At 41.4% G+C, this 14,521-nt stretch overlaps 1 protein-coding gene across 1 annotated transcript in view; it reads right to left on the bottom strand.

The window, feature by feature from the left end:
• LOC143286260 (solute carrier family 15 member 1-like) overlaps positions 1–14,521 on the bottom strand; it is a 31,779-nt gene that overhangs the window by 15,332 nt on the left and 1,926 nt on the right. The window contains exons 4-10 of the mRNA XM_076593846.1: positions 14,045–14,122; positions 12,151–12,250; positions 11,275–11,365; positions 9,514–9,591; positions 6,699–6,759; positions 5,296–5,317; positions 609–827 (exon numbers count right to left, since the gene is read on the bottom strand). Coding sequence (XP_076449961.1) covers positions 609–827; positions 5,296–5,317; positions 6,699–6,759; positions 9,514–9,591; positions 11,275–11,365; positions 12,151–12,250; positions 14,045–14,122 — 649 coding nt within the window. The remainder of the gene's footprint in view (positions 1–608; positions 828–5,295; positions 5,318–6,698; positions 6,760–9,513; positions 9,592–11,274; positions 11,366–12,150; positions 12,251–14,044; positions 14,123–14,521) is intronic.

Below are 14,521 nucleotides of genomic sequence, written 5' to 3'. Positions count from 1 at the left end.
AAAAAGAACTGATTTTTTAGTGTCAACAGAGAAAATGAATTTGTCAAAGTTTACTCTACACACACACACACACACACTCACTCACTCATTCACACGCGCGCAATCAATTGGACATGGTGCAGTTTCTGACACCAAACAGAAATTCTTTTCACATTTTCACACACACACACACACACACACACACACACACACCACACCAGACCACACACACACCACACCAGACCACACACACACCACACCAGACCACACCACACACACACCACACCACACCACACACCACACCACACCACACACACACCACACCACACCACACACACACCACACCAGACCACACACACACCACACCACACCACACCACACACACACCACACCAGACCACACACACACCACACCACACCACACCACACCACACACACACCACACCACACCACATATGCGACAAAAAATTCAAAATGTACCGAAGTGCCTTTCTTCGGTTTCCCTTTTTTCGGTCTGCCTTTGCCCTTTTTTCCTTTCCCCGATTTCCCCTTCGACTTCTTCTCGGCGTTGGCGCTTTTGTTCTTGTCTTTTCCCTTCTTCTGTTTGTCTTTCTTGTCTTCTTTCCCGGCGCCAGAATCCTTGCCTTTGCTGTCCTTGTCCTTCCCCGAATCTCCCTTCGCCTCCTTCTTGTCTGTCTTCGAGCCTTTCTTCTCCTCGCCCTCTTTCTTGGAACCCTTGCTCTTTGGCTTGCCTTTGGCAGGTTTCTTTCCTCTACTCTTCCCCTTTTTCTTCCCCTTTTCAGGATCCTTGGAGCCTTTCTTGTCATCCATAGCGGGCTCAGCACCAGTCTGTCAACAGAGGCAATGCGATAGCGGTATCAACAACCTAGTCAACAACTGTCACTGACAATACCATACCATACCATACAACACAATACAATACATCTTCATTAATCTGTGTGGAAATACATGTGCATTCAAACACTCGTCACTCACACAGCCACAGGGGGTTTAGGGGAGGGGGGGGATAGTACGTAACAAGATATGAACATAAATCGAAAATCATACACAAACACAGATACAGTAGAAATTATGATACTTACAAGTGCATGTCAATATAAAAACTTGTGCATACTCACGCATGCACGCACTGCACACACACGTTTGAACAGAAGCTGCATATTACATGTGAATGGGGCTGATGACTAGATCTTCAGGAAGATGGTTGTTGGTTGCACAATTCTATCTATCATACTGGATTTGTTCGAGGGACAGGGCATTGACTGCTTTGGGGAAAAAGCTATTGGTGAAGCGATTGGTTTTCGTCCGTATACTTCTGTACCGTCGACCAGAGGGGAGTATCTCGAAAATCCCAAAAGCTGGATGTGATTCGTCCTGGCTGATTGATTTTGCTTTTTTGAGTAGCCGCTTATGATATATGTCTTCTAGAGAAGGTTGACCAGCCCCGGTAATCTTGGTAGCGGTTTTTAAGATTATGTTAAGGGCTGCAACTTCTGCCTTGGAAATGTTTACGTACCAAATAGTAATAGCGAATGTTAGCACACTTTTAATGACTGCTCGGTAGAAATCAACCATGATTTCTTTTTTAATTCCGAACTTTTTGAGGCGCCGAAGAAAGTACAGGCGCTGTTGTGCTTTCTTAACAATTTTTTCCTTATTCTTCTCCCATTTCAAATCGTTGGAAATGATCAGTCCGAGAAATTTAAAGTCGCTGATGATCCCTACTTGCTTGTCTTTAATGACAAGTGGTAAAGGGTCAGATCTGGTCTTCCTGAAATCTAGAATTAATTCTTTGGTTTTTGATACGTTGAGTTCTAAGTTGTTTTGATCACACCAGCTGACAAGTTCCAGTACTTCTTCCCTATATTTTGACTCATCACTGTTTGTAATCAGCCATTCCAGAGCAGTATCGTCGGCAAACTTGACCATGGTGTCATATTCATTTTGAGTTGCACAGTCATGTGTGAATAGTGAGTACAACAGTGGGGATAGAACACATCCCTGTGGGGTGCCTATGTCGAGAATGCATGTGGAGGAAGTGAGGTCACTAACTTTAACAACTTGTGGTCTGCATCTTAGAAAATTTAGGATCCATACACAAATTGATTCAGGCAGCGAGAGGTCTTTCAATTTAAAATATAGTTTTGATGGCACTATTGTGCTGTAGTCAATGAAAAGGATCCTGGCATAGCTGTTAGGATTTTCGAGATATCTGAGGACGTGGTAGAGACCTATGCTAATGGCATCTTCAACTGATCTGTTAGCTCAAAGGGATCAAAAGATGGAGGAATGCAGGTTTTTAGGAATTGTAGAATCAAGCGTTCAAATGTTTTCATGACGACTGATGTTAAGACTACGGGACGATAATCATTAAGACAACTAGGTTGTGCTTTTTTTGGAACAGAAATGATTGTTGATTTCTTGAAGCAGTGTGGCACCACACAAGACGGAAGGGACATGTTAAATATGTCAATGAAGACACTAGATCGTTGGACTGCACACTTCCTCAAAAGGCCTGGTGAGATGTTGTCAGGGCCAGCGGCTTTTCTCATTTTCAGACGACTGAAGTGGTGTCTGACTTCATTCTCTTGGACTAAGAAAGGGGGTGTGGGGGTGATTTTGGGTGCAGCCACGTCAGAAGTAGACAATGGTTTGTCGAATCTGGAGTAGAATGTGTTGAGTTTGTCTGGAAGAGTTCTGTCAGTGCTGTCGACTGTCTGGTGGGTCATTTTATAATCAGTGATGTTCTGCAGTCCGGTCCATACATTCCCAGAGCTGTTTGCAGACAGGTTTTCTTCCTTTTTTTCCCGATATAAAAACTTTGCCTTATTAATGCATTTTTCAACACTTCTTTTTGCCTTATTGTGGACTATTCTATCATCAGTTTCGCGAAAAGCTCTCTCTTTTTCCTGTAGTTTTTGCCTAACAGCCCCGTTACACCAAATTTTGTCGTTTGAAAATATTTTGATATTTTTTGATGGAATGCACACACTTTTACAGAATGAATTATAATCACACATTGTGTCGGTATATTCATTTAAGTCCCCGGCAGAGTCTTTTTAAATATTTCAGTCTGTACAATCGAAATATTCGAACATAGCAAAATTTTAACTTGAAAGTGAAAGACTGAATTAAAATATGAAAGTGATAAAAGCTTAACAACTTGCTTTATAACACAGTAAGAGAAACGATAACATGTATTTAAAAGAAAACTAAGAAGCGCTATTTCCGGTAAAAGAAATTATAACATGTATCTTAAAGAAAAAACTAAGAGGCGCTATTTCTGAATAAAAGACACTATGATAAAACATCATTTTGTTAATATGAATTCTTCAGTGGTATCATGTGTAGTAAAGATATCACATTCTTGGATGGCATAAAAGAGGTATGTTTTCAGAATAAGAAACCATTCTCCAAGTTATCAAAAATTCTTAAAAAATAAAATGAAATAACAATGATGAAAAAAAAATGCAGGTACAGAAAGCATGCATTAAACATTATATTTTAATTTAGTTGTAGTAGTAGTTAGGTGAAGGGTGGCAGAATGGTCAAGACGCTTATCTGCCCAATACAATGTTGACCCTTTGAGGGTCTGGGTTCGATTTCTGCTCTCGTCTTTACTCCCAAGTTCTACTGGCAAATCCAAACTGATTGTCTAGTCCATCGGATTAGACGCTAAACCGAGGTCCCGTCCCGTGTGCAGTACGCACTTGGCGCACTGAAAAAGAACCCATGGCAACACGATTTTTTCTGCCTCTGGCAAAATGTGTGCAAGAAAGCCACTCTAATAATAATAATAATGGTATATATATAGCGCTGGATCTTGTGCAGAGACAAATCAAAGCGCTTTCGCACCAGTCATTCACACGCATGCATAACTCTAAAACTGTAGAAACTAAAGACAAGGAAGGGCAGGCAAGGGAGGCTATTTTGGGAAGAGGTGGGTTTTAAGGCCAGACTTGAAAGAGGCTATTTTGGGAAGAGGTGGGTTTTAAGGCCAGACTTGAAAGAGCTGAGTGTGGAGACTTGACGAAGCGAAAGAGGAAGTTCATTCCAATCGCAAGGTCCAGAAACAGAGAAAGAACGGCGGCCAACAGTCGAGTGTTTGAATATGGGTATGCGTAAACAGAGTGGATCCGAAGCCGATCGTAGTGAGCGAGATGGAGTGTAGAGGTGAAGGCAGCCGCAGAGATAGTAAGGGACAGTTTTGTGAATGCATCTATAACATAGAGTGCTGATCTTGTACTTTATTCTGTGTGAGACAGGGAGCCAGTGGAGATGTTGCAAAAGAGGAGTGATGTGCTCAGATCTTTTCTCTCTGAGGACGAGTCGGGCAGCTGAAGGGACTGAATGGATGAAGCAGGCAGACCAGACAATAGAGAGTTACAGTAGTCAAGGCGAGAGAGAATGAGAGAAACGACAAGTCTAGATGTTGCGTCAGTGGACAGATATTTCCGGACGGCACTGATGCGCCGCAGTTGACAGTAGCAGGACTGACATGTCTGACTGATAAATTTTTGCATGGACAGTGTATTGTCAAGGACAACACCGAGGTTCCTGACTGACGTGGAAAGAGGGATGGATGTACAGCCAAGTTTGATTGTGTCAGTTGTTATAACTCTGATAATTAACTCTGATAGGAACAAAAATACACATGCTTGCTTTCAAGCTCTGGCTAGCGCGTTGGGTTATGCTGCTGTCAGGCACATGCCTAGCAGATGTGGTGTCGCGTATATGGATATGTCCGAACGCAGTGACGCCTCCGCAGGAAAAAATGAAACTGTCAAAAGTTTCGTTAACAACCAGCTAGCTAAGTAATGAACTAACTGTAGCTGATTACGTAACACGAGTTTTCCCTTGTTGCTTGGCGCAGGGTCTACTGCGCAGGAACAAGATATTTTATTGACTGACGAACAAACATACTTTTTACATGGTGACGTTGTGTGTGTGTGTGTGTGTGTGTGTGTGTGTGTGTGTGTGTGTGTGCGTGTGTAAGAAACAAAGAGAGAGAGCCTTGTCCAACCTCGGACTTGATCTAAAAATGTGGTCTACGTTTAGCTTTAAAAAGCAAACGTCACAACTGGACTCCAAACGTGTGACTGGACTCCAAACGTTTTGATTAGATTAAACAGTTGTTATTTGAAATGGCATGGATGCGATTTTAAAAAAAAGAAAAAAGACTGAAGGTGTGGTGGGGCCGCTTTGTTTTCCTTGTCATGTCCTACATTCTGAGCCATTCTAGTAGTATGACCTCCTCCCCATTAACAACCATACCCAGGCTCCTTCTGTCACTCACGATCTGAGCACCCCGCAGAAGGCTGACAATGTAACGTCGCCGTTAGGTCACAGAGCAGAGGTGACCTTGCACTGCTATTACGTCGCTCGCTCCGGCGGTGTTCAGGGGGTGCCTGTTGCTCTGATTCAACGGATACTACACATATGACTTCCTCAGATGACGATAATAATCGCTTAGTCGCGGAGCAACACTGAGTCAGCGCCTCTCCTTGAATTATGCGTAGAATGCGGTCTACTTTCCTTCAAAGACCTGGGCGTCAACATCAACACGTGGGAGACACTTGTTCTGGACCGTCCAGCTTGGCGCAGCAAGATCACCACAGGAGTCCGTGCAGCTGAAGCCTGGCGCATCACCGAGGCGCAACGAAAGTGTGCTGTGCGCAAGGCCCAAGCAACATTCACTGCCACGACAGCACCCACTCACTTGTGTCCCACATGTGGGCCATCCTTCAGGGCCCGGATTGGCCTAACCAGTCACCTCCGGACCCACAGCCACACGATCTCCAATCTCCCTATCTCTTCTGAACTTTCAAAGACTTGTCACTAAAACTGACAAAACAATAAATTGATATAGCATATAAGCACAAAGACTTTTTATTGTTACTTACACACATACACGCCAACGCCTTCGTGAAATAACTCGGTGTCTCTGATGTGAATTGATAACTGCTGCGACCGGCAAAGAACACACCTGTGAGCAGAGACAACATGCACGAGTAAACATTAAAGTACACACACACACACACACACACACACACACACGAGAAAACAAGATATATGTGATGATACAACATATACTGTGAATAAAACAATATGCATGGCAGAAAAAAAAAAAACATTTAAAGATTTCGTAGCTCAAGTGCAAAATGGGATAAAAGAAAATGGGGTAAAATCCCCATAATCCAACAAACGAAGTGAGCTCCAAAGTCGTGAAGAAACAGCCATTTCACATTTTCACAAAACAAAGTTCGTCCCAAATATCGAAGTCCGATTTGAAATATCGCTGTTGTTGTTTTTTGTGACACCAACAGAACTGTTTAAATGTCCGAAAAACTGCTGCTTGTGTTCATGCGATCCATTGAGGATGGGTTTGTTTGTGTGTTTGTTTGTTTGTATTGTGAAACTAAAAGATATGTTTGAAAATCACCTTTTCATATAACTTTGCGCGCATGTCTATTCCATGCTAAGATTAATAATCGGAACATGGGACCACACAGTTGAGAACCATCTACTTTTCGGAAAAGTCTTTATGATCATTGTTAATAAAAAAAAATTAATTTTAAAAAATCCTAACACTGTAGGTAGCTCCGCATTATCTTGGATCAGTTGCGGGAATGGAACTCGGCCCTCTATGTCAACTTCATTGACTACGAGAAGGCATTCGACAGTGTGGGGCAGACAGACCCTCTGGAAGCTGAAGGGATGACCTGCAGGCCGGTCCATGGCCGACAGCTCTTGCAGAAACCTTCCAAGTAACGACAGGGAGTGAGACAAGGTTACTCACTGTCGCCTCTCCTAAAAACCTTCCAAGTAAAGACAGGGAGTGAGGCAAGGTTACTCACTGTCGCCTCTCCTAAAAACCTTCCAAGTAAAGACAGGGAGTGAGGCAAGGTTACTCGCTAAAAACCTTCCAAGTAAAGACAGGGAGTGAGGCAAGGTTACTCACTGTCGCCTCTCCTAAAAACCTTCCAACTAAAGACAGGGAGTGAGGCAAGGTTACTCGCTGTCGCCTCTCCTAAAAACCTTCCAACTAAAGACAGGGAGCGAGACAAGGTTACTCGCTGTCGCCTCTCCTAAAAACCTTCCAACTAAAGACAGGGAGTGAGACAAGGGTGCTCTCTGTCGCCTCCCCTAAAACCTTCCAAGTAAAGACAGGGTGTGATACAAGGATGCTTGCTCTCACCCCTCTTGTTTCTACCAGTAAGATACTAGATTATGAAGACCTCCACAGCCCAGAAGCAAAGGGGCGTTCCGCTGTGAACACTTTGCACACAGCTAGACGACCTTGACTTTGTGGACGATCTGGCACTTCTCTCCAATGGAAAAAAAAAGTAGAAAAAACCGCTATTAATCAATGCGTAAAGTGCAAAAGATTTGTGAAAACAATTAGTACAAGAGAGGCAAGGCCTTCAAGACACTTGTGATACGTTTTGAAAAAAAAATCTAATCGTTAAAATGTGTTCTGTATTTGTTATTATAAAGCTTCGGGTTAAAAAAAAAAAAAGGAAAAAAAAGTAAAGAAAAAAAAAGTCCTAACCAGATTCGAACCCCGCGTGTTCGGGTGAGAAGAAACTGTCTTGCCCATTACACTTTTGTGGCTCCTTAACTGACGTTCTAAAATTTAATATTTGAACATACTTTTTTAAAGGGCGATAAATCAATTGCGGTATTCGCAGTGAGAACGCTGTTTAAATCATATTATTCTGGTGTATCCCGGGCATTCAAAACATCTTTAAGGGCAATTAAAAATTCTTTTTAAGTCCGCGGTAAAGGAGACGTAGCTATCGCCGCAATCACACTGCAACATTTAGCCATTTTCTCTAGATCTAGATAGATGTACATGTTTAGTTACACCCGCCGGGAATGTAGTACGACACGGTCGATTCAATTTCTCTTTTATGTTCATTCTAGTTTTATAGTTTTAAAGTTGATATGAAAATTTAGTATTTTATTAAACTAATAACATGTAGAGCCAAGTACAAGTACTTCTAAACGTCGTAAGAAGTGAAAAGGGCTTCATTTTGAGAAAAGTCAAGACAGGAAATTTTTTCGTTTCATCGTGATCAATTCAAGGGTATTAACTCGCATGGTTTACAATTTTTAACTGTGAATTCCGACTGATTCTGTGGATATTTTTATGGCAGTTTGGGGCATAATCCAGTAAGTGATGAGGCGTTCACAAATCTTTCTCTGAATAAATATTTAACGGTCTCCTTCTCCAACTTTCCATCACATATTATCGTGTATTGTCCATTGAATATAAGATTGAACGGGCAGGTCAACACCTTGAAACAAAATGGCGTCGTTCGCGTTCGCGAAGAATATGAGCACGCGCTTTGAATGTGTATAAATATGTGTACGCAACTGATTTTTGCCCATGACCTTAAGGGCTCAGCCAATAGATCTGTAAAGTCCACTCGTCGTATTGATTTTAGTGTTTTCCGAAAAAGACTATTTGGGCGAATGAACATAGTGAAAGCCCTGTACACTGAGAGTAAAACACACAAGCTTTTTATGTATTGAGTATAATTTCAAAATGTAATGTTTAAGATGAGAAAGATCAGTTTAAAGCAAATTAAGTCCCCTAGCATTAATTACAGATTAATTTCCCTTTTTTACTATCTGCACCAAAACGTTTGCAAAATAAATAAAACTTCCATGCTTAGCAAAAGAAGTTCCTGTTTGAACAAAAAATGATAATAATGGCTGCTCTTGTTGTTGTGTCAGAATATCAGATCAAAGTGCCAAGTTTAGAGAATACAAAAAATATAAATATAACAGTAAATGCAGTTTGCATATAATTTGGCTTTTTTTTTCTTCTTTTTTTTGTGCCCATCCCAGAGGTGCAATATTGTTTTAAACAAGATGACTGGAAAGAACTGAATGTTTCCCATTTTTATGCCTAATTTGGTGTCATCTGACAAGGTATTTGCAGAGAAAATGTCAATGTTAAAGTTTACCACGGACACACACACACACACACACACACACACAACCGAGCACAGGGTTAAAACATAGACTCACTTTGTTTACACAAGTGAGTCAAAAATGAATGTGGAATCATTTCCTGCTTCTTCCAACTATGTTTGTGTCTCTCCACAAAGGGCATTATTTTTATTATTATTATTATTATTGGTATGGTATATGTGGAAAAAAAAAAGTTTTGTTTGTTTGTTCCTTTGTTTTTGTTTGTTTTTGTTTCGATTTTGGATAAGGAGGGGGTATTTCAAAGTGAAAAATTAGTGTCGTCAAAGCTTTTCCAGTGAAAATCACTTTATCAAACTTTATCAAATACACATACATATGTATACATACATACATACATACAGACAGACAGACAGACAGACAGACAGATAGGCATACTTACATTCACGCAGCCACTCGGAAAAAAGAGCGAGGTGTTTTGTTATTGTTTTTTACACACGTGAGCCAAGACGTTCATACAGACAGACAGACAGACAGACAGACAGGGTATTCCCTCCTATCACATGATGCTCACAGGCAGCCGCAATCATGATGAAACCTGGCATACCAAACGCCAAAGGATAGCAAGTGTCATCCACACAGTGCACGTCCGCTGAAAGATAGACAAACAGGTAGACAAAGACATTGGACAAGAGTAGACGTGACATTTGTTGCGCTTTAAAACAGAATCAAATGAGCCCAAAACATACTTTCATAAGGATGAATCCTGATCCAAAACAGACCCAACAAAACTGTCAGGTCGAACTCACATGTACTTTACACACTTCCGAGAGTAAGGTCAGGAAAGATGCAAAATCATAATGATAATGATACTACTACTACTACTAATAATAATAATAGTACGCAAGTCATGAGACGATGAACCCTGTCCCCTTGTGAACACACTCTCTCTCGGGAGAGCAGCCCAAATTTCACACAGAGAAATTGGTTGTGACAACATGCAATACAATACAATACATTACAATACTTTGTAAACAAACAAAACAACAACAACAACAAACAAACAAAAAATTCAATGAGGTATAGTCATTGAACAGCTTTTCAAATCAGATGACCGTGTTTCAGTTTCAGTTTTACTTTCAAGGTGGAGTCAAAGCGTGTGGACTGCTACGTATCAAGTTGACCGTGATCTACGCCAGTCTGACACGTTAGACATCACGACACGCATTCTCATCCAGCGTCACCATATAGGCACAAAGCGGTCCTTTCAACTCAACCCGTAAAGTATTTTCCATCTTGCTGCCATTCTGATTCTTTTCCATAAAACTCACTGCACAAGTTCGGTAATTATTTGTTTAATCTTAAAAACTGATAAATGCAAATCTTTTCTCCTTTTTTTTTCACCTTCCTCAAACGGCTCTTTACCTCACAATGATGACAATAATGCATATATAAAGACAGAACTCTGTTAGTATACACCAGAAATGCCAAATACACAAAGACAATATATATAGTATACATTCCTTTATCAAACTTTATCAAATACACATACATATGTATACATACAGACATACATACATACATACAGACAGACAGACAGACATACTTACATTCACGCAACCACTCGGAAAAAGAGCGAGGTGTTTTGTTATTGTTTTTTACACACGTGAGCCAAGACGTTCATACAGGCAGACAGACAGACAGACAGACAGACAGGGTATTCCCTCCTATCACATGATACTCACAGGCAGCCATTCCTTTTTTTTAGAGAGGGAATTACAACGAAATATCTTACTACACTACTAAGAGTCTTATCTATCTACACATGCTTCTATAAATAAAAATAAAATAAAAACTTTATGCACAAATAGATGAAGTCAGATCTCTCACTTAACCTGATTTTATATTCCCGATATTTCCTAGAAAGTAACATTTCCTCATCCAAAGGGAATGGCTTTAGGCGGTAAAAATCAAGCCGTCCTCAACATTTCTGATAAAAGGAACACTAAGATGAACGCTTTCCACGTTTACGTCACAAAATCTGCATGTCTTGTTCACACATCTTCGTAACACTAACAACATCTGTGGCTGATATTCTTGGTACTGTCTTCATCTGGAACCATTATAATTTCATATCTTTCGGTTTGTGTGTGTGTGTGTGTGTGTGTGTGTGTGTGTGTGTTTTCCGAATACTTCGTCCCGTCTAATAATTGTCCCAGTCCTTCACTCTGCTTTGTTCAGCGATTTGGCTTATTACCATCGCCTTCGCGCCATGTGTTCTGTAGAACAGTATTTGCGCGGCCATGTTACAATGTACACTTAAAATAATACTTACATCTTAGAAGTGGCGTGATGAGTATTGACAACACACTCCCGAGGTTGATCATTAAATAAAACGTGGAGAAGAAACTGGCTCGACGTCGGATCTGGAGCACACAACACACGCACACAGAGATGATACATTAGTATATGAAAATGATAATAATAACAATGTAAAATAGAACCAACCCACAAGGCTTGCCACTTATCCAGCCTGTTTTTATTTGCCATATCTTTTGCCTTATTTGACTACTTGGGCTACATGAAGGCTGTGACAAAAAAAAAAAAAAATCATCAGTATACAAGCAAGCTTGGGAAAAAGGAAGGGGGAGGGGGAAGTGAATGGAGAGGGGGAGGTGGAGGGGACCACACACACACACACACACACACACACAAGCACACACACACACACAAGCGCACACACGCACGTGGCCGGTAAAGCGTGGTAACATGTCTATCTAGGAAGCGAAAGAATCTGAACGCATTGGTTTGATCCTCACACACGCCAGTAGCCCCCCACACCCCCTCTCGCCGCACACCCTCCCACCACCCCCCTCTGAATGAATCTTTATTTTGCAATGGTGGAGATATTAGCACATTGGCTGACTTAATACCTGACGTTGTTCTGAGAGACACACAAACATATACACATATAAACGTTGTTATACTCAACACATGTATACATGTACAAGGAGGAAGATAAAGAGTTAGTGGCGCAAACGGACAAATACTGATATCTGACGCAGATAACCCAAGGGCAAACGTCACACACACACACACACACACACACACCATCCGCACGCAGCAAAAATACCAAAAGACAAACAACGGACTGACTGGCAGACCGACAGACCGACAAACAGAAAGAACCGTGTATGACGTAAACCCTGACCTGACGTCGCGGTAATTGGTCGCCTCCAAAGGAGACCACACATGGCTTCATGCCGCCAGTGCCTATAGATATCAGGAAGAGGCCCACCACAGGCCCGATCCTGAAACGAAACCACCACCCAGGGAACAGTTGGTTTAAAGAGTATTTCAGTTATTACTTTGATAATTTTTGGGTCACTTTTCACTTCACTTGATACAGATGAGCAGAACAACAAGAAAGAGTATTTCAGTTATTACTTTGATAAATTTTGGGTCAGTTATTACTTTGATAAATTTTGGGTCCCTTTTCACTGCACTTGATACAGATGAGCAGAACAACAAGAAAGAGTATTTCAGTTATTACTTTGATAATTTTTGGGTCACTTTTCACTTCACTTGATACAGATGAGCAGAACAACAAGAAAATCTTATACATGATATAAGTGCATCTTTAGTATCTTTTCACACACACACACACACACGTAAAACATGGTACAAACATAGTCAGATAAGTAGGGGAGGGATAGGAGTGGCGGGGGATGGGAAGGAAGGGTGGGGGGCGCTCACACACACACACACACACACACAAGTGTGTGCATGTGTGCGCATATAAAGATTTGAGAGACAGAGAAAGATAACAGACCGAGATGAAAACAACAACAACAGAAATCAACTACAGTACAATCATCACCACGATCCATATTTCATTTACATGAATACATTGCACTGTGTTTCGGTGGACATCGATCGTAACATGGGAATCCAGTACCTTTTCTTCCTTTTTTCCCTTTTGTTTCTGGTTTTTGCTTGTACAGAAATGGATTATCATTCGAGCAAGGTAATCCGAATTCACATCTGATCAACAGGCAGATTGTTTGTCCTGATCCTCAATGGTTTTTCACCACTGTGGCTGTCGGTCGTACCATTCTTATCCAGAATGTCAAAGTTCCAAATCATGTTGTGATGATTATGTGCTTTTGTAAAAAACGTCACAACTCTATGGCTGGCTAACACATTACATGATCATTTCTGTATGTGTTCATTCTCTGTTTAAAAAACAACAACAACAACAACACACACACACACACACACACACACACACACACAAAAGGGGGGTGGGGAGGGAGGCAGGGAAGGGCAGGGGGTGATGGGAGTGTAACGCTTCCAGATGACTCAGAAACCGAGTAGTAGCAACGACGTTTATTGAGTCACATGGTGAAAAATCAATAATTAATTGCCCAGGCACACACATCTATCCGAGAAAACAGTTCAGGCATTCATGGAGTTAAAGCGATCGATTAGGTGTATCGTGAGTGGAGTGATGGCCTAGAGGTAACGCGTCCGCCTTGGAAACGGGCGCGCAGGTTTGAATCACGGCTCAGCCGCCGATATTTTCTCCCCCTCCACTAGATCTTGAGTGGTGGTCTGGACGCTAGTCATTCGGATGAGACGATAAACCGAGGTCCCGTGTGCAGCATGCATTTAGCACACGTAAAAGAACCCACGGCAACAAAAGGATTGTTCCTGGCAAAATTCTGTAGAAAAATCTACTTCGATAGGAAAAGCAAATAAAACCGCACGCAGGAAAAAATACAAAAAAATGGGTGGCGCTGTAGTGTAGCGACGTGCTCTCCCTGGGGACAGCAGCCCGAATTTCACACAGAGAAATCTGTTGTGATAAAAAGAAATACAAATACAAACAAATACAAATGTTCGGGTCTCCATGGAGCTAAAGGGATATCGATGAGCTGTATCATGTTCAGGTATTTACGGGGTCGAAGGAATAGATGTGCATCATGTGATGGCGTGCAATGCTATCATGTTGCATACATAGCAATTCCTAAAAGAACTCGAAAAAAAAAAAAAAAAATCAAAATCAGAATTATATATTATACATACAAACCAGCAAAACTCACATTTCTTTAGGTGGCATAGAGGTACCAGCCAAAACAACACAGCCAATAGCATAGACGACGCACAGAATCACGATGGTCCTGTTGACAAAGATTCGTCACACATCTAGCCACAGTACACAAACGATGGCAAGAGTTTCACTGTCACTGTCACTGTATAATTATGTTTTGAAAGACATGGCAAACATGAACGGCCAGTATAGAATAATTGCAGGAGTTACACTGGTCCTCTCGTCACTCGTTGATTAACATCCATCAATCTAACGATGGTAAGCATTTTATTGTCCTCACCGTTGTCACTGTCTAGATGACAGAAGATGCGTCACTCATCGATCAAAAGTACAGAAAGATAGCGAGAGGGTCACACAGGGAAATATATGTCACCTATAATTTCTTCTTCCTCTTTTTTTTTCCATTACAAGACTAACGTCAACTTGGTGATGAACCTGTCGTAGTTAGTGTATGCTGGGTATCTTCATG

Source organism: Babylonia areolata, chromosome 1 (assembly GCF_041734735.1).
Source record: "Babylonia areolata isolate BAREFJ2019XMU chromosome 1, ASM4173473v1, whole genome shotgun sequence".
In the NCBI taxonomy this organism is placed as follows: Eukaryota; Metazoa; Mollusca; class Gastropoda; order Neogastropoda; family Buccinidae; genus Babylonia; species Babylonia areolata.
This window is presented reverse-complemented; position numbering and strand designations above follow the sequence as displayed.